The 25,915-nt window shown below is 43.3% G+C and overlaps 2 protein-coding genes across 6 annotated transcripts in view; one reads left to right on the top strand and one right to left on the bottom strand.

Moving 5' to 3' along the window:
* The first annotated feature begins 10,340 nt into the window (after window positions 1-10,340).
* On the top strand, window positions 10,341-23,868 carry SKP1 (S-phase kinase associated protein 1). 4 transcript variants are annotated; one of them, XM_062502300.1, is made up of 7 exons: window positions 10,341-10,480; window positions 13,096-13,192; window positions 15,966-16,039; window positions 17,202-17,345; window positions 17,990-18,130; window positions 18,892-18,953; window positions 23,849-23,868. In XM_062502300.1, exons 2-6 carry the CDS (start codon window positions 13,096-13,098, stop codon window positions 18,925-18,927), a joined length of 492 nt encoding a protein of 163 aa, XP_062358284.1. In that variant the 5' UTR covers window positions 10,341-10,480; the 3' UTR covers window positions 18,928-18,953; window positions 23,849-23,868. The 4 variants fall into 4 exon arrangements, with proteins under 4 accessions (XP_062358284.1, XP_062358283.1, XP_062358282.1 ...); XM_062502299.1 differs by lacking the exon at window positions 23,849-23,868 and adding an exon at window positions 19,962-20,096; XM_062502298.1 differs by lacking the exons at window positions 10,341-10,480; window positions 23,849-23,868 and adding an exon at window positions 12,000-12,023 and having other exon boundaries at window positions 18,892-20,096.
* Window positions 23,869-25,027: 1,159 nt separating this feature from the next.
* Window positions 25,028-25,915, bottom strand: part of TCF7 (transcription factor 7) — a 69,812-nt gene continuing 68,924 nt past the window's right edge. Inside the window, exon 11 of one of the 2 annotated variants that reach the window (XM_062502295.1) lies at window positions 25,028-25,569. In XM_062502295.1, coding sequence (XP_062358279.1) covers window positions 25,278-25,569 — 292 coding nt within the window. In that variant the 3' untranslated portion in view covers window positions 25,028-25,277. The remainder of the gene's footprint in view (window positions 25,570-25,915) is intronic. The other variant, XM_062502296.1, reaches the window with a different exon arrangement.

The following is a 25,915-nucleotide window of genomic DNA, read 5'->3' as shown; positions in this document are numbered from 1 at the left end:
TATGGAAAAATGTCAAAATTCTAATTGCATCTCAGGTCAACTGTGGTTTAATAAACTAACATGTAGCTGGATGGGTTTTATAAACTTGCATAGAAATATCCACCCTATAAATAAACTAAAACTGAGGTGATTTGTAGTGTACTGGAAAACTGACCTTTAGAATCCTGTCCCAGGTGTCTGGGCCAATGTCTCACAGCTGAGAACACCTTGCTGGTTACTCACATGTTTCTCTTTCCCTCTTGGTGCTCTACTGAAATACTCAGAAATGGAAAAATATAGGTTCACTTAACTGATTGCGTATGGCTTTATTTCAAGTGTAAATCTGAGTCATTTACAATGTAGGTGCTAATACTTCAAATAATTTTTCTGAAAAACTTAAGAATAAAACCAGTTTTGTAAATATTAAAGGAAAAATCTTGACGCTTAGTGATACGTGTATTTGCCCAGGCTTCCATTCTAAAAAACAGTGGTATGTGGTTTATATTAACTTCTGTTTAAATGTTTCCTTTATACTAACTTCTTCAAAATTTGAACCCAAATTTGATTATTTGGTTCAAAGCTAAAATTCAAATATTATTCCACCTTAAGGCTTATGCATGAAACTTCTTTGGTACCTCTAAATGATGTACCTGGCTGTTGGCTTAATAGAAGGACTCTTTAATATTCATATTGTTTGAGACTTGAAATTTCTTGGGCACAGTGTGGATTTTTTTAATAATGTGGAGTTTTGTTTTTTATGCTGTTTCTAAGAGAACACGCAAATTTTACAGATGTCCAACTCATCTGGAGCTTTACTCCTAGACATGCATTTTGGTACTTTCTTGCTTTTCTGAAAAGCTGGAGGACCACTTAATTCTTTAACTTGCAAAGAAGATGCTGCATTTCATCAAGCGTTACTTCATCCCCTTTGAGAAGGGCTCAAGTGGTTGCTTTTCCTTCAGCAAAATTTGAGCCTTGTCCCGTAGGTTGGGTTCCAAATGGCTTCTGGAGAGCTCAGTCTGCTGTAGTTTCATCTCTTACAGGAAGAAGTGCATGCTAAAAATAAGTGCATCTGAAGTGGCTTTTTTTAGTATATTGAGAGCTTTTGCTTTGATCACTATTAAAAAAATCCTTTGCTGAGATAGTTCATGTTCTGTTCCTGTCGCTTCCTTATCTTGTGTTTGTGTAGATGGGACTTTGTGCTTTCATTGACACCATTCCTTCAAGAGGAATGACTTTGCCCTATTTTCTGCTTTCCCTGTTGTTTTAATTGGTATGATTCATATGCTCTGGTGGGGAGCAGTCCTTTCTTTGCTTCAGTTTCTGTACACAAATCCACATGGTTGTTAGTGAAGTCCATGGACAATACTGGAGTTGCTCCAGTTTTTGTGCTTTTCTCTATAATTGTTGTGATGGTCTGTGTGAAGATTCCGGTGAGAAAACCACACTGTGAAGAAAAAAATGAGTTGTTGTGATGAAGCACTAACCAGCTGACTCCATGTTTGGAAGATGCAAGAGAAGAAACAAAGATATAAATAATTGGGGTTTGATTTATTGGTAGCTGATTGATTAGTTCACCTGCACAAAACTTCCTTTACTACAACCTGTGAGCATAATGTCTGCAGAGAAATGAGTAGGTTTTGGAGATCACTGGTAATTCCTCCACTACAATGCCTGCTCCATTCCATGAAATACAAAATAGAGGCATAGCTGGCAATTCCATATTGTTTAAGTGGAAATGTCACACCAAGTTTTTAGTGGGGAGGGCTGACATTGGGGTTTAGGTTATCAGAAGGCAGTTGGGATTGAAATTATACTTTTCCATGAGCTGTTCTTTTCTCTTTTTTTCTTCTTTCTCAGAACTTGAATAGAGCCTGGGATAATATTGATGGATGCAGGAGAAGGGGTTTGAGCTTTCCTTATTTCATTTTGTGTAAGTTACTGGCCCTATCAAAGTGAGCACACCTGAACTGGTGTACTAAGGATCCATTAACTCAAAACAAGGACACAAAATCTGTATTACATACATACAGAGGTGTATGGATTTGCCAGATTCTTTTCCCACTTCACCTTCTTTCTACACCTTTCTTCTGCCTATTTCCACCCTCTGCTTTGTTCCTCTGCTTATGCCTCCCTCTTTACAGATCCCAGGAGCTCGGGGCTGGCTGCTGCCCCAGTCCCTGCTCCATTGTTGCTGACCAAGATGCCACTGTAGATGGATGTTTGTCCAAGGTAGCCTATGTGTGTGACTGTCACCTGGTGCTCATTTCAGATTGCTTCTAGCTGCTGACACTGTACACACTCAGTATCCCTGCTCCAAGTGCTTGGGCAATGTTACCTCATTTAGATCTTCTGATAATACCCTGGCGAGGTAACTGGATGCATGGGAGAGTGCAGATAAAGCATTAACTCCTTACCTGTGTGTCTGGATGGGCACAACACATTCTGTCCTATGAAAAAGGTGCTGAGGGGACATCCTGCCAGTGGAAATTGTGATGTTTCACCTGTCTGTGTCTTGGTCCAGTTCCTGTCAAAAGCTCCTCTAGTAACAGGAAAAACTGCTGAGAGGTGCCAATGTTCAATGGGATTTATTTTAATTTTATAGTAGCAAACTGAAGTACTGTGTCCTTTTTGGGAATTAACTGTGTTTCAAGTTTAAAGGCTGTGGGACAAAGTCTTTGCCCTGGTAAAATTAAAAAATTATCCCAATTCTTGAAGGATTTATTCCTGTACAAGACAAATATGATAGTGCTGGGTTTATTTTGGGCCTTTTTTCATAGTCCAATAAATACTCTTTTTGCCCTCTGACCTCTTGGTTTCCTTAGTAATACTGGAGTGCAGTTCCTGCTCTTGCAGGAGCTGTGACCTTGGGAAGAGGCTGAAGAATAAATACTGTTGTTCATTCAGGAAAAATAGTTGTAAGAAGATGCAAGTGTGATCACAATTTTGAATTCCAAATTAAATGATGCTCCAAGGTGTGGCTCCACTCTTGCTACCTCCTTTTGCACCTGTTCCATGCTCATTTATTGCTCTAATTGCTGCTTGTTTTGTCTGGATGTAGAGCGCTCCTGGAAACTCTTAATATGTTTTAAGGGTTGCCGTGTAGGTTAGAGCAAATTTTGCCTGAGAAATGGCTTTTTACCATATTCCGTGTTTTTTTGCAACTTATGGTTTGTTTGAGCTCGGATTTTTGGAGCAAAATGTCTACAAGCAGTGACTTTTGAAGCCTGTAGAAGGCATTGGATGCCTTCTGTATGCTACAGCAATCATAACAGAGTATTAGTGTTCAGTAAGTTCTTCTGGGAGAAGGTTGGAAACAGGTAAAGTGTTAAGTAAAAATCATACTGGACTGTGTAAAAATTTTTCAGTACCCATGAACACACCAACAAAACCCTGCGGAGTCAGCAGTTCATGAGTCAGCCTTCTGTAGTTCTACAAAAAGTTATTTTGGTGCTCTAATTCATTTAGCTGTGCTCCTTTTGGATGGGAATAAAGGCAGGCTGCTTTCTTGAGCAAGCTTTGGCATATGGACAGGGGGAAAGGCTGAAACAACACTTGCAGTTTTAAATTAAGCAGTGCTGCATGTTTTAGCCTTTTAAAACTTGTGCTGGAGCTTAAAATCTTTATTGTTTAAAAGGACTTGAACTACTGATCTCTTAATTATTCCCTGGTAAACAGAACTTTGGGATGGAGACCAAAACGATTGCTGCTGGTACAAATAATGTTTAAAACATTAGTTGCTAATAGTACCTGGGACTGGTGATGGAAGAGGAGAAGTGTGATCAGGGTGAGCATCCTGCATGAGGACTTGCAGGAAAGTGATTTTAAGAACACTCTCCGTTTTGCTGCTACTCGTATCATTGCACAAGGTCGTATAACTTAAACTAAATCTTTGCTTTTGGTTGTCTTTACTTATGTATAAATCTTCCCTCAGTAGATTTCCCCTGAACGCATTGGATTTTTGGAGGTTAAGTTCTTTTGGTTTGTTTTTGTTGCTTTAGTTTGTTTTTTAATTTCAATAAATCTATAAAATGTTTTCCAGATTATGCATCTAAAACCGAAAGTGCTGAACTGTAGAAGAGGAGTGTCCTGTTTACATAGATAATTGCATTATCGATTGGGCTGAAAGGCTTTAGCCCGGCTCCCAATTGGGAGCCTTTATTTTTCAGGAGTTTGAGAAAACACACTCCCTACACATCCAGCCTAATCGTAAACCTTGCTGTGAAAAGCCTTCTTTATTGTGGCCATCAAGTGCAGGAGTCGGCAGTGACAGCTGCTGTATCCTGCTTCTTTATTTTTTAAGGAAGATGCTGGGTGGGGAGGAGCGAGAAGCCCTGCCTGGGAGTATCCTATGGTGGGTGTTTCGTTCCGTGCTTGACCCACTTTTCAGGCAGCTCCGCTCCTTTTCCACTGCTGTGTTTGTCCTCAGGGAACAGGAACACAGCCGGCTGCTGCTGGAGCAGGGACAATGCCCAGGGGAGGGGGGGTGCCACAGCTTCCTAGGAGAGAGAAAGGCTAGTAGTGATGGGTTCTGTTTGTCTGGTCCTAAGTTTAGCTCAGCCATCTCAAAATGTTATTGGACTGTCCCTTTCCCCCCTGGAATCTCTTTAAAATGCTTTGACTGCATTTTAAAATGCTGACTTCTAAAACACGTATTTATTTCCATATAATTTGAAACCTCAAAGCAACTGCTTATTATTTGTGGCGTCAGAACCCAGAATCTGCTTTTTCGACTTTGAACGGCTCCAGCGTTGGAGATCAGTGCGAGGCACCCTTGTAAAGCTAACCCGGTTCCCTTCCCCTCGTGCTTTGAGGATATTTACAGTTTTATACGGTACCACTTGAAGGTCGTTCTCAATACCACCTACAGAAAGTCTGCACTTCCCATTTTCTTGGAATGCCCGGGAACACGTCTCTCCGGGGCTGAGCTCGCTAACGCCTTCCGTCCCTCGGAGCGAGCCCCGGCGCCACCGTGTGACACTGCCCCGCCTGTCGGGACCGGCGCGTCGTGACCCGGCAGGGCCGGCAGCTGCTCTGCTGTCGGCAAGGCTGACATGCGCTGGCTGGAGATGGGTGACCCTCACCCTCGGCAGGCAGAGGATCAGGGCTTGGCTCCTCCAGAGTGCTCCAGATGATTTCAGAGGATGCCAGGGCAGAACCGGTACAGAAATAGCTGTTTAAATGTGGGGACGTGCAGTGAGAGTGAGATTAGGAAATAAGCGCTGCAAATAGGTTTGAGGTAGGTATTTCTATTTTCGGTCTTCCTTCTCTTTGTCTTCAGTTTTTAAAATTATCTCGACTCCCCACTGTTATGTAAGGGGAATGCGAGTGCTGTTGGAGGAGAAAATAGAAGCTGGTAAAAAATCTCACTTGGTGTCAGCTTGAGAGGATTTGGTTATTGGGTTTTGTCAGTCTATTGCTGTCTACTCTGCTCTGAGAGTCCCCACCTGCCATGCCTTGTCTAGCTCTGGGATCCCCAGTTCCCTCTGGGAACCCCAGAGGGTTATTGTGGACCTGCTGGAGCAAGACCAGAAGAAGCCATGGAGATGCTCCAAGGGCTGGAGCCCCTCTGCTCTGGAGCCAGGTTGGGAAAGCCGAGGGTGTCCACCTGGGGAAGAGAAGGCTCTGGGGAGACCTGAGAGCCCCTTCAGTGCCTAAAGGGGTTACAAAAGAACTGGAGAGGGTGTTGGGACAGGGGCCTGGAGTGACAAGATAAGGGGGAATGGCTTTAAACTGAGAGAGAGCAGGACTAGATTGGATGTTGGGAAGAAATTCTTGCCTATGAGGGTGGTGAGGCCCTGGTACCAGTTGCCCAGAGAAGCGGTGGCTGCCCCATCCCTGGAAGTGTTCAAGGCCAGGTTGGATGTGACCTTGAGCAGTCTGGTCTAGTCCACAGCAGAGGGTTGGAACTGGATGAGCTTTAAGGTCCCTGCCAACCCAAACTATTCTAGGATTCTCTGATTCTCTGATCTGGACTCTCACCCAAGTGCTGGGTTCTGCCACCCACCATTTCACATTGCTGGGATACAACTTGTATGAAAAGTAACACCTTCTCAAGGATGCTGCTTTAATACACACTTGGATGAAGTGGAAATACAATAATTAGCTTTTTATAGCTTTCTACAGGTTTATCAGACTTGTACTGAGAACAAGAATTTTCCTCTTCTGCTGCTGCATTGTTCCAAGACTGCTTTAAATAACAATAGCTCAGGCCTTTGAGCTCGGCAGTGTCTTTCCACCATCTCTTTCACATGAATAATTCTGGTGTTTTCTGGTCTTACACTGAACCAGTCTATTCAATTATTTTTGTTGTTCAATTTTGATGTGGCTGCTTGTTTTAAAAAATGTTCATCTTTTGTATTCCTGAAAAAAAAAAAAAGGATGATTTTTGCAGCAAGTCTCATTCTCCCCTACATGTAAATGAGGTTCTTTTTCAGATTCCATGGTCACACTTGGCTCTCTCCCTGGCTTGCTCTCCTTAGTTCAGTGAATCCAGGATGAGTTCTGTGGATTTTTCTAACTTGTCAATGGAGCAAAGCTGAACTCTTTCAAGCCTGACTGTCACTAGACTTTGACAATCCTACATCACATTTGTATTCAAAAACTATCAGTGTGTTATTTCCATAGTCTCTAAATCACCACCAGCAGCTAAAAAAACCCATCCCATTACTCTATCAAAGTGGAATGTGAGGTGTTCTGAAGAGTGGGGGGCACATTAATTTTTGCCTGAGAGAAACATCCAGGAAGGGAATCTGAGGGTGTGGAGCAGGTAGAGGGCTGTGTCCAGGAGGCCACTTCCTTGTGTTGAGCACGTTAAACCTTCTTCCCCTGTGACTGCATGGCTGCTCAGCTGGCTGTGCCTGCAGACCAGGGATGCTGTGAGTATGTAGGTCAGAGCTCTTCTGGATCTGATTAAGCCTTAAATCAAACTGAGTTGCTCCAATCTTTTCAGGTATTTGCTTTGGTGTTAAGCTGATCCCTTCCTCCTCCATGTTCTCAGTGGTCAAAGGTCCTTAATTGTCATTCACCTGGGGCTAATACTTGGTGCGATTCTCTGTACTCAGAGAAGCAATGCTCAACTTCAGGATTGTTTGCAGTACAATCATTACCTATGTGCAGAACAATTGAATTTGGGCCACCCCTTTTTTAAGCAGTCTTGTTCTTTGCCTCGCAGCTTTGGCCAGGGATGGGGGATTTGTGCCATTAATACTGACGGACTCACAGTACTTGCTGCAGCAGCTGCTTTGTCACAACAGATAATGGGAAGCATCTGGAGTGGCTGGGGAGGTTCATTGTATGATATGTAGGGCACAGTGGGAGGTGCTGTTGTGTGATTATAGCATATCTGTGACAGCCATCTGCCTTTTTTTTGGGTGTGGGGTGCTTTTGCTGTTTTAACTTTCCCAAACTTCTAATTCAACAGTAGAATTCAAAGCCCACTGAGGATGGAATTTTTTCCTTTGAAAAGCTGTAGAGAGCTGCACCAAGTATAAAGCTCATCCACAGTACATTTTTAATTACATTTATCCACAATTATAATTAAGCATGGAATTTAGCTTTCTGCCTGTTCCTAGATTCCATTAGATTTGTCTTGTGTTGAGAGCAAACCCTGTTGCCCCTTTGCTCAGCCTGATTTGCAGTCAGAAGATCAGAAACCTTGGTCTTTGGCAGCACTGGGAAAGGGGATTTAGAATTTGTAGATATGTTTTCCGCTGGCCACCTTCTGTTATTGTCTGATTCTCTAAACTGAGGAGTTTTAATATAAATAAAAAATAATAATTTAATGAAAATAAAGGCAGTGGTGTTTAGTTCACTGAATGTGGTTTTCAGCACTGGAGTATGAGATAGTGTGATTGAGGAAGAAAGAGGTAAATGCGATGTGGATAAATCAAAAGGTCACGTTAGATGTAGTCTGGAGGCTTCACACTACATATACATTAAAAATTAAAATTAGGTCCTATTCAGTGGTGAACAAAGAGCTTATGTGGTTATCAATACCAGGATCTCTGAAGAACTTCTGTTAGTGTCCAAGTCTGCTGCCAAGCATCACCTGGCCCTCTGGCTGCTCACTCAGCTGCTAGAGAGAGTTGCAGGGAGCACATGTTCCAGAAGCACACAGCAATCCAGGCTGGAAGGGACTACAGAGGTCACCTGGACCCACCTGCAAGTCAGATCAGGTTGCTCAGAGTTGTATTAAAACCTGCTGAGTAAAAAGCTGCTCAGCATCCTAAAGCCCATGGAACAAGCTTCCCAAATCAGGCAGTCGCTTCCCACAGTTCTTTGGAATTTTATAGAGAAGCCTGTTCTAAGTGATATGCTCTGATGTAGAACAGCCTGGCTATCAGCTGAGCTCTAGGAGGTCCTTCCTGGTTGAAAATCTATTCATGTCTTCCATCACTCCAAAGAATCAGCCCCAAATAACAAGATCTTTAATATTAAATACTTTTCTAATTGTAGTCTCACTTGTTCTGTGAGCCAGACACTGGCAACGGTTGCCCAAAGAAGCTGTGGCTGCCCCACTCCTGGAAGTATCCAAGGCCAGGCTGGATGGGGCCCTGAGCAACCTGATCTAGTGGAAGGTGTCCCTGCCCATGGCAGGGTAGGGGGGAACCAGATGAGCTTTAGGTCTCTTCCAACCCTTCTATGATTCTATATCTACTTTCAGATAGAAGGGAAAGGAGCAAAGGAGAAGGGAGTAAGGAATTCTTGACACTTCACTGGCTTGGCTACTGAACTGAGGAAAACAAGATTCTCAACTAAGAAAATCTGAATCCTGGGAAAATTCTTCATGTTAGAAGATATTTTCCAGTGGGTCTGGCTGTCATTTTTTCCTTAATGTGTGGGGTGCACAGCCTGAGACTCTCTGGGACCCCAAGGGAACAGAAACCTGTGACTTAGCACAGAATCATTAAGGCTGGAAAACATCTCCAAGGCTACCAATTGCAATCCTCAATTGATCAGCATCTTGTCAACCAGAGCAGAGCACTCAGTGCTACCTTGTTTCTTGAACACCTCCAGGGATGGTGAGTCCATCAACATGCCAATTTTTGACAACCCTTTCAGGGAAGAAATCGTTGTCCAACCTGAACCTCCCCAAGTGCTGCCTGAGGCTATAAATAATGCTGTACTCTGCAGAGTGATGCTGTTGCAGGTATCAGTGTGCTTACTGGTACCCTGGCAGTATCTGCATTAGAGTGATGTAAAAATATCCTTTTTGGTTCTTACATTTTTGTTTCGGATTGGAAGTAAAGCAAATTGTCAGAATCCTGCATTGTCACTGTGTAAATATCTTGCCTACTTGAAAGCCATTTTGCCATGGAGAGCTGACGCAAAACTGGGTTCAGCAGCAGAGCATGGAGCGTGTGCTGTGACAGTACAACAGTGTCCCAGATACTTTACAGCAATGTGAGGGGTCATAACCTGCCTTTCCTCATGATGCAAAACCCTTCACATACTCTTCTTTCTCCCCTGAAAACCCAGTACCTGTTGTTTTCTAGCACATACTGGTGACCTTTCAGCCATCACCCATGCTGAGCGCAGTGCTCAGGTGCGGCTGTGCTAACACAAAGGCCTGGGCTGTGTTTGGGTGCCCAGCTCTGCTCTGCTCCTCGGCCCGGGGGCTCCTTGCAGAGCTGGTGTCCGGAGATGCTTTAAAGGGCTGAGTTAGAGCTGCCTGAAATTGCTGGCGGCATCTAGGGTAGATGTTCTGTGAGCAGCGCTCAGAGCCGTTTCCGGCTCCAAGAAAGGTCCCGCACGTACTTCCACTTGAGGAAAGCTGTCTAATGTTGGAACAATTTTAAACTAGCCGTTCAATGTTGTTTTTCGTCTTCCGTCGCTGGAGCAATCCCTGACGATGGAGTTTCACCGTGTTCACGCGCGGGAAGCCTCCACAGATATTCGCAGCATCACCCCGCTTACCCCCGGGCCTCGGCCTTTCTCCCCGTGAAGGAAAACCCGTTCTGGGGCGAGCCCGGGTTATCCTGAATGACCGATTTCATCACAACGCCTCGCAGCCGGGCCCGCTGAGGGTACCGAACCAGCGCCCCGACACCGCCGCGCCCTCCACCGTCACGGCCGACGCTGCCCTCAGGGGCGGTCCGGACCCCACAGGGCCCGTCCCCCCACCCGCGGCGGCGCCTCAGGCCGCGGGGAGGGGCCCTGGCCTCCGTCTATTGTGTGGTTTCTGGTGTGGCTTCTGGGCGGCTCCGTCGCTGCCTGAAAGACTCTCCCCCGGCCGCTCCTTCACCTCAGACTCGTTTCGGCTCCGCTCCCCGCTCCGTACCTCGTGGAAGGCGGCGCGAGTATCGGTTGTTACCGTTTGGGAGCCGCGGCGCGGTGTTTTGCTCAGGCGTTCGTGACGGGCAGCCCGGGCGTTGCGACGCGGCGAGGGGCGGGTCCTTCCTCCTCCTCCTCCGCTCGGTATAAAATCGCCGCCGCAGTCGGGCCTGAACGCTACCACCGCCTCCTCACGGTCTGTTTGCGAAGCTATCGCAGCCTCACGGTGAGGACTGAGCGGGGCGGGGGGGGCAGCCTGCGGCGGACGGAGGGTTGGGAGGTCGTGGAGTGATCGCGGGGGCCGGGGCGCACGCAAAAGATGAGCGCTTCTGGGCTGTGCAGGGCCGAAGCTCTCAGGGTTCGTCGGGGCCGAGCCCTCCTAGGCCGTGCGGAAATAAAACACCCGCGGGGGCGGTGTGGGCACCGTTGCCCGCGGGGGTGGTGAGTGAAGCCTCTGAGCAGACCGAGGCCCTCTCCTCCCCAGCCCCGTGGCTCCCGAGCGGCTGTGCCTCCCCCTCCCGGCTCGCCCTGCCCCACCCCTCCCCCCCGTGACCCGGAGCAGCCGCGCCTCAGGTGTGAGTTCGTTACCTGGCTCCTGGTTACCGGCGCTGACGCGGAAGGCGAGGGGGAAGTAGCGGGCATCCATCCGGAATGGTGCTGGGAGGCGCAGCTGTAGGTGGCTGAGCTTGGCGTTTCAGGCTTAGACATGTAAATTACCGCTGTAATTCAGGTTTGGCCTCAGCCCGTCTCCCAACCTGTTGTGCTGTTTTCGGGTAAAGCTTTTAGGACTGGTTTGCTTAGTCACCCAGTGGTGCTGCTGCCCAGGGACTGTCATCTGCCAGAGCTGTACAGCAGCTTGCTAAAAATTACTTCCCCCTTCCCCCCCCATTTTCTAGGAAGCAGTTCTGTGGTATAAAAAAAAATGAAATTTGGATGAAATTGTAATGTGTTGTCAATGATAAGGCAATAGTTTATCTTCATTCTTCCTGTTTCAGGTGCTCAGCAATAACTGAAGGTCTTGTTAGAAGTGCGTTTGGGTGATAGGAGGGAAATATATTTGCTGGGGCTCCCCTGGCTAAGGCAGCATACCTGTCTGGCCGGCTCTGCTCTGTGCAGCATTATGTAAGTGCAGGGAGACTGGCGATGGAGCTGGGTTTGTACTGGAGTGCTCCCAGGCAGTCACTGCAAGAACAGATGCATTAAATGTAAAATGTGTGCACTTTTCCCAGAACATAATTCAGACTGCTAACCCAGAACTGTGCTTTAATCCAGATTTTGGTTTTGTGTGTGTATATATATATATATATATATGTATATATATACACACTTGTTCCTGTGGAACAATCAGGGCTGTGTTCCTCCAGAACACCCATCTTAATTAGAACTAGCACTGTCATATAGGCTCATGTTGCTGTGTAAACATTAACTAGCAGCTCAGTGCCAAATGGAAATTAAAGCAATGAGGACTCAGGGCTGGTGTGAGCTGCTTAATAACACTTATTGGCCAAGCCTCCCTTGGCCTGGGTTTGCACAGGGCTGTTAGGCTTAGCCACACTATGCTGGTGAGCTTTCAGAAAGAAGTAGTGCAAGTTTGCTTCAGGTAGTCTGGTTAATTAACTATTGATAACTCAAGTACTACTGCGAGGAGCTAGCGTGTGACGTTTGTAAGTTTGGTGGGGGAAGAACATTCAAAATTTAATTGAAATTCTTTGTTTCCAGAGCTGTAGTTGCAGGCTGTGCAAACACATGCTTCAGTGATCTTGAATCAGGTAACTGGAGGACCAAAAAGAAAAGGAAACTGTTGCAATGGTTTGCTGCTAACAAATATTTTGAGTGGTAAAGGAACTTAGAACACATTCCACTAGCTGATTGAGAACAAATTTATGAAATTTATGTGACTAGACAGTTGTGTTTGTAGTGTCCTTTAGTTAGCTCAAGTGCAGTGATACCCTCCCTAGTCTGCATATGTAGTTTCAGACAGAAGTTGTCGTCTCCTGGCTGCTGTGTCATGTGCTTTACTTCTGGGTTTGAGTTGTTTCATATTTGGAATAACGCTTTCCTATAAAATTTGATTGTGTTTCTGCTAATGAGATCTTTCAAGCCCACTGCCTCTTATTTGGTAGGTCTTACTACATTTTATTTGAGGAGCTTTGTTAAAATGCATGGTCATTTCAGATGCTAAGCAAGTAGGGATCTTGTTCCTGCTTTGCAAAAGCAGTAGTGAGTGCTGGAGGCCTTCCTTGTAGGAGTTTGTTTTTTAATCTCTTCAGAAGACCAAACACTTCTGGAGGAAAGCCTTTGATCTCAAGTAATCTGGTCTGTTTAACTCTGGTGCAAGGGAGACTGGACTAGACTCTCTCTAGGGGAATTTCTTCCAGCCTCAATGTTATGGTTCTGTTCCAGAGGCTATAATTTGAAAACTTCTTTTGGGATCTGACATCGTTTGAGCAGCTGAAGTGAGTAGCAGTTTGGATTTGAAGGCAAGTGGTGTTTTGGAAGTCCTGAAAGTTTTTTCAAGAGAAAGATATCTGTAGTGTTGTACTGGGGGAAAAAACAAAGGCACTATTGACTAAATCTGTGTATTTTATGCTTTCAAATAATAATAAAAAAGAAGCTTAGAAATTAGACTTCAGTCAGCCATTGTTTCTTAAGCATGGGGATTAATGAATTTAGGGCTATTGATTCACGAGTGAATGATCCAAGTGCACCTTAAGATTATCTGAGGCTATCTGCTGTTGAGAAGAAACAATTTCAGCAGTAGAGGTGATGCACATCTTTGAGTCAGCTGAACTAGTAACATCTGCTGAATATTGTGTGGAAATAACTGTCCTTCTCTTGTAGATGCCTTCAATTAAACTGCAGAGTTCAGATGGAGAAATCTTTGAGGTTGATGTGGAAATTGCAAAACAGTCTGTGACTATAAAGACTATGCTGGAAGGTAAGAGTGTGAGACCCTGAGGAAGACTCTTGGACAGTAATTGAAACAAGCTGGTACTGTGCTGGAAAAGGGTTCCCAGGTCTATGGAGCAGCTTGCTGTCTTGGAACTCTTGCTGTTGTAGCTGAAACTGTTTAGGATGGATGTGCTCTTGTAAAAAGCTCTGGTTAAGAGCACTTCTAGGGAGGTCAGTAAAATACAAATAGCCCACTGCCTTGCCTACAGTCTACTTCAGTTCTGTGAGAGTTAAGCAAACAGAATATTAATAATGTTTAAAACTTCAGTGTATTTAATTACACAAAACAGTCTTAGAACATAAATATCACTTGTATGGAGCAGGAGATAATAAATCAGTGCAATAAGGAGCTGAAGTTAAACCTGTATTGTGCGCTTGTGAATGCCCTTAAATTATTTGGGATAGATACTTAGATCTGATCTCCTGCTGACATAAATTTGAAACAAAAGAACATGTGGTGGGGGAGGGGAAATCTGCCAGATGGCTGGGATACAGAGCAAACTGATCCCTCTAGTGTAAATCCTCATGGTTTACTGGTGGTTTTTTTTCCTAGTTTTTGGATGTATTCACGAACTAACTTGGCAACAGTTATTTCTGTACATGTAGTTAATATTCTGCTCTTGCATGTCAATCTTGTTTGGCTTGCATGTCAATCTTGTTTGGCTGTGACACCTTATAAGACCAGTAAAAATAAGGTTGAATTGTCAGGCACTGAACACTTCTGTTTATAAAATGCTATTTGAACATGGCTGTAACACAAACAGGAAATGGAATGCATTAGGCTGCACAATTCTCAGTTTTCTCCTGCAGGAGCTGTGCCAGTGCTGGTGTTAAGTGACACTCAACTGGAGATAGAGGGAAGTTACTCATGGGAAGTGTGTAAGCTGGGCACCGTAAAGTTGCCTCTTTCTAGCCTGGGAGGGAACTCGTCTGTTAGTACAGGTGAAATGCATTTTCAGTGCAGGTGGCTGAGCATCTATTTTGTGTGTTGGGTTCTGCAGCTGAGAAGGGAGGAGCTGAACATTTGGGTTGCACTGAGCACCACGGGACCACCAATGAAATATCAATTTTCTGCTAACATGAAATTGCTGGTTCAGAGGTGATGGTGACAAATCAAGCGGAGTTGACTGAACTTCAGATATTGCTTGAATTATTTCAGTATGTTTTAATGGCAGTGTTTCAGTTCTGAATATGTGGAGTAATTTCTAACAGAATAGTAGTGTTAATTAGCATCCCACTGATAACAAGAGTAGTGGACTTGTCTAAATACTGAATTACCTGATTTTTATAATGTACAAATTTGAGGAGTGATGATGGTCATTTTCTTTAAAATTGGGTTCCTTAGTGATGTTGAATTGGCTCATCTGCATGTAATGAATGGAGGTCTGCATTGCTATTCAGTTACATAACTAATTGCAAGATGTCTTTGACAGCTAGGGTGTCAACCAACTGTGTTAGCATTTGGGTAACAAAAAAGCACATTCTCTAATCAAAGATGGCTAATGTGGTATTCTGTATATAAAGTTGAAACTTTTAATTATATATTTCTCTTAATTTTTGCATTGATTCCTTGATCATATCAAGGGGACAAATCCAAATCTCTCTGGAGCACACTGACAAGTTTTCAAAACAGGAGTATTGGAAGCATGCTTTATTAGTGGTGGTTTTTTTTTTTTTTTTTTTTTTTTTTTTTGGATGGAAGGATTTGCGGTGCTGTTTTACCATGTGAACTTCTTCAGCTGGTACAGGATCAGTTACAAGTGATTCAGATTGTGACCACTTCTGTGGCTACAGTATTTCCTGTTCATGCAGAGGACAAGACACTGTATCTATTTACCACTGTAGATTTGCATTCTTATTTAATCATGAATGAGAGCTCTCAGTGAGAACTTGTGGGTAGAAACTATGTAAGTAGTAAAAATACACAAATGTTTGTCACACTGTTCAGCATCTGATTTCATATGCAGATTCAGAACGCTAATTTAGCAAGTGACTGCTTAGCTGATAGTTTGTAGATGCTCTCATTTGGTGAGGCAAGCCTTAGCATTTATCATCCACGTAACCTCAACTTGGTACAACCTAGGATGTATAATGCAGCCATAGTTCCACAAAGCCTTTCAAAAACTCCTGTCCTCACAGTTTAGAGGTCCTTTGTTGTGACTTTTTCTTGTGCCCTCTGCCCTGTTGTTCTTGGGCAGGGGACAGTTCCAAGGTTTGTGAGTGCTGGCCTTTCAGGCACTCAGCTTCATGGTTTCTCACAGAAACCTTACTTTCCAGCCAGCGTAAAAAGACCGGGAGAGCAGCTCAGACTTTTTCCACAGGCTTTATTATCGTCCCTGAAGGGGTCAGGCTACAAATCCAAAGATGGGGGATCACACGTGTACTTTTATAGGGTTTGGGGGGATCACAAGTAAACCAATGGAAAACAGGGTTAACACATTTTGGCCAACTACATTATCTTTCTTTGTTTGGGACAACCAATTATAAAGAATCAAACCTAACCAATAATATTCTGAAAAGATAAGAGGAAGAACTTGCATTTTTTCTAACATGAGTCATTCTAACCAAGTAGTTTTTCTTATCTCAAAGAAAGTGCCAGGGGGCCCTCACAAGGGTGTCTATGGAGGGATTTGTCTCCTTTACACTTTGTTACCAATCATTCAGCCTTAGTGTTGTCAAAATAGTGAGAAATTGATGAAGCATCTCAGTTCACTAAATAGTTTTGTCTGCCAATTGCTCAGTCATCTTTCCATTTTTAGATTTGGGAATGGATGATGAAGGTGATGATGACCCAGTCCCTCTTCCAAATGTTAATGCAGCCATTTTAAAAAAGGTAAGATGATGAAAGTGGTTGTGCTGCTTGGCAGTAAAGAAAAGTGAAATTCATCTTGGAGTTGGGTGTTATGAGCAATTACTTAAAAATATTTTTCATGTGCTACAAGTTTAACCAAATCAAGGTGCATGAACATATGGGTTGAGGCTTGCAGGCTGGTAATGGCAGAGCATGTGCAGGGGTGACCTGGAACAGCAGCTGGAAGCCAGATAGGCTTCCAGTGGGCATCTCTGCATGCTGACATTTCATGGTGTTAAAACACTGATTTTAACTGAGGTGGTTGTTCATGAGATGCAAATGTTTGGAGAAAGGATTAAGGGACAGGCAGTGGTGAGAGTGATGTGCAGTGGCAGTGCTTGAGACACTGTGTGCACTTGGTGGTATTAAATTTGTTAACAGACCAGGCCATTAGGTCAAGGGAGAAGAGTGTAATTGTGTGGTGTCTAAGTTTGTTTGTTTTAGAAAGAGTAGTGCCCAAGTAAGTACCAAACTATTGTGCCTGTTTTGGGGTAAATACAGGGTTAGGAATTGTTTCCTAGTGAACAGACCCATAACTTAAACTTGTGAAGAGTCTTGGGTTGGTGAAATGGAACAGGATTTTGCTTGCAGTTGATCCCTGCTCCTTTTATTTGTCTGGGTCATGAGATTACCTGTTCCCAAACAAAAAAAAAAACAAAAAACAAAAAAAAAACCAAAACAAACCCCAAACCAACACTAATCTTTCTGGCTGAACTTTGTACTGGGGTGAATGTGATGTGCTGGTAACTATTACCATGTTGCACTCTTTCCCTGTGTAGTGGTCTGCTTAATACAAAGTATGTTTCTGCAAACAGATTAAATAGAGCAAAATGAGGTTTTGGGGTTTTTTTTGTACAGCCCATGTATGTTGACACAGGGACTAATAACTTTATAGCACCAGCAGCTGGCTTTTCAGATTAAGTAATTAACATGCTACTAACTCATTTGGGATTTCTGAAAGCTGTTGTATTCTGGGATCAGGGATCAGTTGTTCTTAAAATGAAAATACTGAGGATTTGAGTGTGTTCATACAGGATTTTAATATTAGCCTAGAGAAGAAGGTAAATTTCTTCCAAAATATGGTTATAGTTGGTGTTTAATGGGAGAAACACTTGGATAAAACTCTTATCAAAACCATAATTAGGTGATTCAGTGGTGCACCCATCACAAGGATGATCCACCTCCTCCTGAGGATGATGAGAACAAAGAAAAGAGAACAGATGACATCCCTGTGTGGGATCAAGAGTTTCTGAAAGTAGACCAAGGAACACTTTTTGAACTTATCCTGGTGAGTGTCCTCAAGAAGTGCAAAGGCTGTGCCTCTGAAGTGAAGCTCTGCTATGAAATAAAGCCTTTATGCTTGAGTTATTTCTTCATTGGAAGGGGGGGGATGTGGGGAGGGCAGGTGGTTCTTTAAGTATTGTCTGAAATTGCTGAGTTGGAATGCTTGTTACCCTAATGCTGGCATTTATACTCACTCATCAATTGATATACTTTTCTAAATAGTGCTGTCTTTTATTTTTGTGGTTCTCAAGTCCAAGTTGAGGGCTTATTACTAGTTATAGAGTTCTGGAGATCTGCATAAAAATGAAAATTTAACTTTGACTGTTAAGTTTGTACCTTGTGAGCGAACACTGTCTGCCTTGGCTAGTTAACACTGCTGCAACACTGAAGATCTTGGATGCTGGCAGACTTCTGAAAGCTATTTTTAAAAGGTGGAGCAGGAGCAGTGTTTTTCATGGTACAAATGACTACCTTCTGTTTGACAAGCAAGCTTTAGGTACTGTACCCTGAAGGTTCTAGCTAGAAGCCTCTCAAAGTGGAGGTGATCTGTTTGCATACAGTATTCTAAAATTTCAGTGTAAACTTCCATAGTGCATCTATAGAGGTAGAATATTGATATGGAGGCTTTAAATCTGAAAACTTTTACAGGCTGCAAACTACTTGGACATCAAAGGTTTGCTGGATGTCACATGCAAGACAGTGGCAAACATGATCAAGGGGAAAACTCCAGAAGAAATTCGCAAGACATTCAATATTAAGAATGACTTCACTGAAGAGGAAGAAGCACAGGTACTTGATCTAGGTTTAATTATAATTTAGCTGGCTGTTTGTGCTGAATTACAGTGTGGTGCTTCATAACTCAGTTTGTGATGCAACAGACTTTTTACAAGTAAATGTAAACTAAAGCATCTACTTGTCATAATTGGGGTGCTACTAGAAGATAACTTTTTGGTATCTACCATGCTTGCAGTCAATTACCTGAAAAGGTCAGAGTGTCTTGATTTTTCTAGTTCTGACATGTCTAATAAAGAAAGCACATAGGATTGTTTGTGGTGGTCTTAGTTTGCTGGTTTGGGGCTGTAGTAGGAATGCTGAAGATGTATTGCTGCACGTGGATGGGAACGCAAGTTTGGGTTCTCCAAGTAAGAACTCATTGATCTTAAAACTTGACTAACAAACCAACTGGAAAATAGCAGAGTTGGGGAAAAAGCACAACAAGATGCCTGGTTTCAATACAAGGCAATTAGTTGTAGCCTTGGGTATTTTTCAATGCTGTGTCATGAAACAAATGGCTTAGACGCAAGATATTCTGTTGGCTTTACTTGGTTGGAAAATTTCAGATTTGATCAAGCCTAGGCATGAAAAACCTGGCTTACATTAATAAACAGGCCAGTTTGGAAGATGGACTTTATAATTGCAACATCTGTGTGAAAAATTAAAGCTGCTCCCAGTTTGTCTCCCTGCAGTAAATAATCCTGAATGTTTATGGGTATTTACAGCCAAGGCTTAAATTTCACTGCAGCATACTAACAGTTAAACTGCTCTTCCAGGTGCGTAAAGAGAACCAGTGGTGTGAAGAGAAATGAAGTATTGTGCCTGACACTCAAACACTGTAAGGATTATTCCAAATACTAGTTGCACTGCCCTGTTCATAATTGTTAATATTAGACAAATGCAGCAGCAAATGAAGTTGTGTTAGCAGGATGTTGTTCCCTTTGCATGTGTAGTGTTTTTTTTGAGTACGGATTTAGATCTGAATTTTAACTAGTGTAATTGGATGTCTTTTTACTTTGCAATGAATAAAACAGAACTAAGTGTGGATTCTGTATGGGAAGTAGCACTTGAGGTTATCATTTTCATTATACTTTTAAACTGTTGAAGTCCAGTTACAGTGCTAAGGATTGTTGTAAATAAAAACATCTATGACTTCTTCCTCAAGAGGAGCAAAACACATGTATTTACAGGGTATTGATAACTTCAGAAAGAAAAACAAACTAGAATATGTCTTGGGGAACTAGATAATGTAAAAATGTTATTGGATTTCTTACAAAAACATTGTGGAGAAAAGTTAAGTGTTACTTAAAGCTATATAATTATCAAGATTGTTCTTGTCCTGCATTTAAAAAAAAAATGACCACTTTCTTGTCCTTTTACTCTTGCCTTATAGACTAGTGAAAATGTGATTTAGAACTAAACAAGCTCCTGACAGTTAAATTTGAATACTTCAGCTATGTCTTGAAGACCTGCCTCTAGGTGATAGCAAATAAAGTGTGTTGCTTTATGCACAGGATGGGTGTGGTTTTATACATTTTACTGTTTCAAGTGGAATCTAGATTTGACCAAAAATGACTGACATTACCAAAGTTAATATTATTGACCTGTGCATACAATTAGTGGCTGGTTGTAAGGCAGTTTTAAAGACCCTTATGAGGTAGCTCTAGGAAATATGGTTTCATTTGTCCACAGGGAATCTTATGCCTCTGTATGTGCTACTTCAGCTTGTAGAGACTTAATTATTGCATACAAAGCTAATGCACTAGCAAGCTTATCTTCTTTGGACAAAGCCACTTGCAACTAGTTAAACTGGTTTTCTGATATTTTTTTTTTTTTTTTTTTACAGTTCCCTTATAGGGAGTAGGGGATGGTTGTGTGGTAGATCTTTGAGGTGTGCTCTTAGCTTGTATTGCATTCCATTCTCTGTATAAACCTTAGAGTAGAATGAACCTTAATAAACATACTTATCTCACCTGAAATACTGGTGTTTCACTTCTGAATTAATAAAGGGCTTCCAAACTTGTTTGCAAATGGTTCTAGTTATTTGGAACTAGACAATTTTACTGTCACTTATTACTGAGTGTAGAAATAATAGCACTGAGACAGTGGTTAATTGAAATAAAACATCTAGATTTTTAAAAAATTACTAATGCAGGGTATTAGTCAGGCACAGTGGGCAACTTTGAGATGAAGTTGGGTTATGGTTAAATATCCAGAGAATTTTTTGATGGCTTACCAAGGTTACCTGAATTTTGGATGTAGTTGTTATGAAAGCATTCAGAATTTGCTCTAAAGAAGCATTCAAACCCATGCTTTGGATACAACTGCTCCTCCCATTTGGTTGCTCAGGAGGTTGCAGGGCCTGCCTTTGTGCTGCTGTGCATTATACTGGGCATATTGGACATTGTCAGTGGGCATAAAATACTCCACTGCTACACTTTGCCTTTCAAGCAGCCTGTATTACAAACCATGCACCTCAGTTTAAAAGCACTCCTGGAGGAAAACGTGATGTCATTTCTGTGGCTGTTTGTAGTTAATATTCAGCTTATGCTGGATTCATGTAAGAAATAAATCCATCTGTGTGTGCAGTGTTCCAGAGTACACTTAGTCCTCAGAGTGCTGTGGCTAATACAGAAGCTGGGTGTAATTGTGTTTGGTGGCAGCAGCCTGTGCAAATTCTTTTGGGTGCTTGTCAAGAGCTCAGTGTCAATGTTTGTCAGCAGCCACTGCCTTGTGCAGTGCCTCATGCTGCTTTTTAGGGTGAGGGAGAGACAAAGACACAGTTTATCTTCCTCATTGCACTGCTCCAACTGTGCTGTGCCTTCATAACCACACCTGGGCTGGAACTTGGTAATTGTGAGAGCAGCTGGTCAGATGTGGAGTGGTGGAGCCTCTGCTGAAGCCCCAGGTTGTGACACTTGGCACTGTGGAGGTGTAGGGGAAGACTGGTCTGCGTGCTCAAGGCATTGTGTAGCTTTGGCAGATTTGTAATACTCTCACTAGCCTTGGTAGTTAGGATTGCATAACTTACTTTCTCTAATTGAAATTCCTCTGTAGTACTGACTCAGATTTCATCCAGATTCAAGTTCTGTAGCTTCCTGGCAGGGATGTCAGCAGGAAAAGACTATTTTTTTTTTTTCCCCTCTCTTGTGTCTCTCAATTGTCTTACCCACTCCAGTAATACTAGTGCTCAGCTCTAGACAAGGATACTGGGGCAGAGCTGAGGGTTTGGGCTGTCACATGGCTGCTCCCTGTGTTCCATGCTTCAGCTGAACCTGTTCCTAGCTGCTGTAACAGGCACTGGCTGTGTACTCTGAAATTCCAGAAAGCAGGAGAGACTGACTTCCCACTGCTGAACTTTCTGTTGCTGTTTAACTTGTATGGTCCTTCCCTAACTTTTTTTTTTTTTTTTTTTTTTTTTTAAGTCAGTGCATGATCAGGGCTCTGGCTTCTCTAGGATATAAAGGGATTAAGTGTGGGGGTAGGGAGAGGGAAGGCTGGGTTGTCAGTAGGAATTGTAGAAAAAAGTATTTTCTTTGTGCCCTCTGCTTACTCTTTCAGTCTTACCCATTGAAGGTTACTGGCAGTTATTCTAAAAACTATTCAACCATACAAATGCTGAAGGGAAAAAAAACAAAAGCAAACAAGAATGCTCTTGAATATTAAGAAAAAGTTAATTAAGAGTTTGATAGCATTATAACTTCCAGTGGCCTCTCTTGAACAGCCAGTCTGGCGATTACTTTATTTATAAAGCTATAAACATACTTTGAACATAAAGCCAAAAAATACAAACTGAGTGAAGTAAAAAAAAAAAAAATGACAACACATGATGGATAGTCACTGGACAAATTAAGGTACAGCTGCAAAACATTTATCCCTACTACATCCATACAGTGGTTTTACTTGTTTTAATGAAGTGGTACTTCCATGACTTCTACATTCAGACTGATTCCAGGAATTCAAATATGTAGTTCAGGAAGACTTAAAACTGATGTAAAATAACTAGGAAAAAACCCAACAGCTTGAGATACAAACTTCAGAGCAGTGTCTTCCTTCTATTAAAAAGGAGTACTAACCCAAAATGGCAACACTTCATATGGTAATTCTAAAGACACGTCTTTTTTTGGTATTAATAAGAAAGAATAACTTTGTTTTGGTATTGGTTATCAGCCATTGGGCCATGGAAAACAGAAGTAAGTCATACTGTTTTGTTGTGGGAAGGGGCAGCCTAAATGTATTTTTTCTGTGTTTGAAAATGAAATTTTCTTAGTTACCCCAGTATAAACTGAGTGTAGTATATCACAAGTTGATAATTCTGAGTTTTTTGTGCAGGAGATGGAAGCACAGGGTAAGGTCTGCCTATAACCCTGTATGTACAGAGCAGGACATAGGCAGAGCAACGCTGTGGATGTGACTGCTCCAGCTCTGGGGCTCAGAAAACGCTTCCGTGCCACTAAGGTACAGGGAAGGGCTCCTGGAGAGGGGGTGTTAGGTGTCACTAAGGTGCTTTTGCAGGAATCACTTGGAATAACAATGGTGAGAGGAGGCTGTAATGCAGACGAGCCTTTTGCTTGTTGCAAGTCTCAGGCAGGGACTTCCAACACCATAGAGGGGCCAGAGGAGCCTTGAAAACAGTGGGTGAAAGTCCCAGGGTGTGAAATTAATGAGGGCTGGTCTGGGTGCCTCGGCCAGTTTAATACTGATCAGGACTTTCCCTGAAATTTCCCCTGGTGCTATTTAGACATATCTGCTTTTTCTTTTCTACCTGTCTGCTTTGCTGCTACACTCCATCTGTCATCCGATACCAGTCGGGTGTTAAGTTACACCAGCCTTACACGCAGTATGGGGTTCACCAGGCTGTGGTGGCTGGCCTGTCGTCTGCCGTGTTTCCAGTAGGTGACACTTTTACAGCACCTTACAGCAGAGGGTCTGAGAGTGACAGATGATGAGCTGAGACACAGCCATTTTTTAAAGCTGCTTTTTTTTTTTTTTTTTTTTTTTTTTGGTTGGTTGAACATCAAATCATTAAAGAAACCATGTTAGGTCTGGCAAATCTGAGTTCCTCTGTTCAGCACTGGAACATGCTGTTGGCTAAGCTTGCTAAAATAATTTAAAATGAGCGGATTGCGTATTGATCTAGTGCTATGTAATTAACCCTCTGAGTGCAGTCAGTACACGAGTGTACAGTTGGCATTGGATCAGGTAATGCTACTTCTCCAAGGGTTAAGATAATTCAAACTTCAAAATGACTCTTTGCAAACTTGTCAGGTTTGTACACATAGCTTTCTGTCAGTGCTTCTGAAGTTACATTTACACAGGAGAGGAATAAAGAAACAGGTTCTTCTAAACTAAAACCAGAAATAAAAAAATCTACACTATTTTAAGCAAAACTAAGTAAAGGGACTAAACCCAAAGCTAAACACACTAGTCAGGTTTGTTTTTATAAAAAAAAATTTTAAATCTGAGGCATACACTTAGTTAAAAAGTTATGTTTAATCCAATGTAAAAAATTATGGTCTGTGTTTTTGCATTAAGAAAAAAATATAAAAATAGTTTGTACATTATAAAGGTAATCTTAAATTTCTTGCAGTTCTACAATAATATTACTACATAATTTGTATTCAGTACTCCAAAACCCATCTATTAAGTAGGAAAAAAATAGTGCTCCCTCTACCTCTTGCGTGGTATATCATTTTTCTCTTCAGCAGTCTGGAATAGATTTCTTTCAAACAGGAAAAAAAGTCTGCAGTGGACTAGATTGTGATCTCTGAGAAGACTGTAAACCTGAAGTAAATCCAGAACTTGGAGTTATTTGGGATTTACATCAGTTCATGGAGATCGTAATCCATCCACGGTGTTTTGTTTATCAAACTGAAAATACAAATACAATGCCAGAAACTGGTAAACATTTTAAAGCTGGAGCGAATACATTAATATTTGGCATTGTCATTGGGCGGAGGGAGAGTCTTCCAAGAAGAAGCTAGAATGAGTATTTTTTAAAAGTTCTACACCGAATCATGAAAAAGAGGGTTCTTATCTCACGGAGGTTACGTGCAGACAGATGCCCACAGCCCAGAGCAGGGCAGTGAGTGCTACTCTGCAGGCACGCTGCCCTGCAGCAGGAGAGCTCACGCCTCCCCTGCCCCATCGGCTCAGAGGACGCCAGCGGGGTCCTCAGCCCGGGCTGGTGCGAGCCCGGCCCGTGGCCAGCCTGCTGCGTCTGCTGGCTCCCCCCGCGCCCTGCCCTGCTCCCCGCTGTGGAGCACAGAGCTCGACAGAGCCTACAAACCCCACAGACTGAGTTCTCAGGCTTTGGCCAGTCTGTCTGCTGGGATTTCTTACCATCCGCATCTGCAAAAGGTAATTCCAAACAACAGGGCGGACCCTGCACCTGACCGATGCCCTGGGCAACCATCGGCCCTTCCAGCAGCCGGTCCGTGCTCCTCTGCCTGCCCGGTGCTCTTTGCCTCGCTGTACAACTGGGGAACGGGACATGTCTGCACAGAGACCTGTTACCTGCAAACAACATCTTCCTGCTCTCAAAGAAGTTCAAAGAATTCACCTCATTAGTTTAAGTATTTATCTTTTTCCTGGTTGGATCAGAACACTGGCATCGCTACGTTTCCTTTTCAGACAAACGGGCTTTTAAAAAATGCTCCTATTCCAGCTTTTTCAGCTCCGTGGTGTAATGGCTATGGGAGATCTGTGAGTGACTACACTTTCAAACAGCTTGGAGGGCAGGGAGTGGAAGCTAGGGTTAGACTGACAGCACCTACCACCTACAGCAGCAAGCGGGGGATATGGCTCTGCTCCGTGCCACACTTGGAGATAATACAGTAAAAAAAGAAACCAAAACCCCGAACAACAACAAAAAAAGCATCACAGGGGAGGGACAAAAGGCTTGTTTACTCATCAGCACTTTAAATTTTGGCAAGTACTTTTTTACCTTTTTTCTAAAATTGCTTTTCTATCTTTATCACCCCTCCCCTCCAAAAAAAACCCAACGCAGCGAGTTTTCCGTCATCCTTAAGTCATCCCGTCGCCAAACTTCGCATGTTTTATAGTGATACGGGGATTTGGCTGGACCTCTGGTCCTCGTCCAGGGGCGGTGGAACCAGGTGGGCGAGCGGAGTGCCCGGTGTGGCCAGCAGCTGGCGGGGGACTATGTCCCCGAGGAGACGCGGCTGTAGGCGGGGGGCGCCGAGGAGCGCCGGGCGCCTGGTCTGGAGGGGCCGGAGGCGGGCGGGAGGTGCGCGGACACGGGGCAAGGCTCGGGCTGGTCGCGGTGCTCGGGGTCGGCGGGGGCTGCGAGCTGCTCTGACGGGAAGGCGGAGGGGATGCATCGGAGTGCGTCCGGTGGGGATGGAGGGGAGTCTATAGCACTTCCATCGGAAGAAACTGGGCTGGCACAGCGTCCTTCTCCTTGTAGGTACCGAATGCACTTCTTTTTCCTCCTGGAAGAGCGGAGAGAGATGCCTGTGAGTAACGGGAGAGTTCCGGCAGCCCGCGCGGATCCGCCGTCCCCTTCTCCCCGCGGGGCCTTCAGCGCTGCGGGAAAACCGCCAGGCGGCGCCCGCAGACCAGGAGCGGAGCCCGGGAGGAGGAGGAGGAGGAGGAGGAGGAGGAGGGCATCAAACAGATGTGAAACTCAAAATGTAGAAATAAAAACTAAAACAGCAGGGAAGAAAAAAGTACCTCAAAGTTATAATAATTATCAAGTCAATGAAATGGAAATAATAAAAAAGCGAAACGATAAAATTTTAAGATAATAATAAAACACCCCAAACAATGAGAAAATCA

Source organism: Cinclus cinclus, chromosome 14 (genome assembly GCF_963662255.1).
Source record: "Cinclus cinclus chromosome 14, bCinCin1.1, whole genome shotgun sequence".
Taxonomy (NCBI): domain Eukaryota; kingdom Metazoa; phylum Chordata; class Aves; order Passeriformes; family Cinclidae; genus Cinclus; species Cinclus cinclus.
Note: the sequence above shows the minus strand (reverse complement) of the source record. Positions and strands in the feature narration are given on the sequence as shown.

What these genes read in the sequence shown, in the direction of transcription:
- SKP1 (XM_062502300.1), top strand. Translation starts at nt 13,096, where the DNA reads ATGCCTTCAATTAAACTGCAGAGTTCAGATGGAGAAATCTTTGAGGTT. An exon ending in TATAAAGACTATGCTGGAAG is followed by an intron (nt 13,193 to 15,965) that starts GTAAGAGTGTGA and finishes TTCCATTTTTAG; the next exon opens with ATTTGGGAATGGATGATGAA. An exon ending in ATGCAGCCATTTTAAAAAAG is followed by an intron (nt 16,040 to 17,201) that starts GTAAGATGATGA and finishes AACCATAATTAG; the next exon opens with GTGATTCAGTGGTGCACCCA.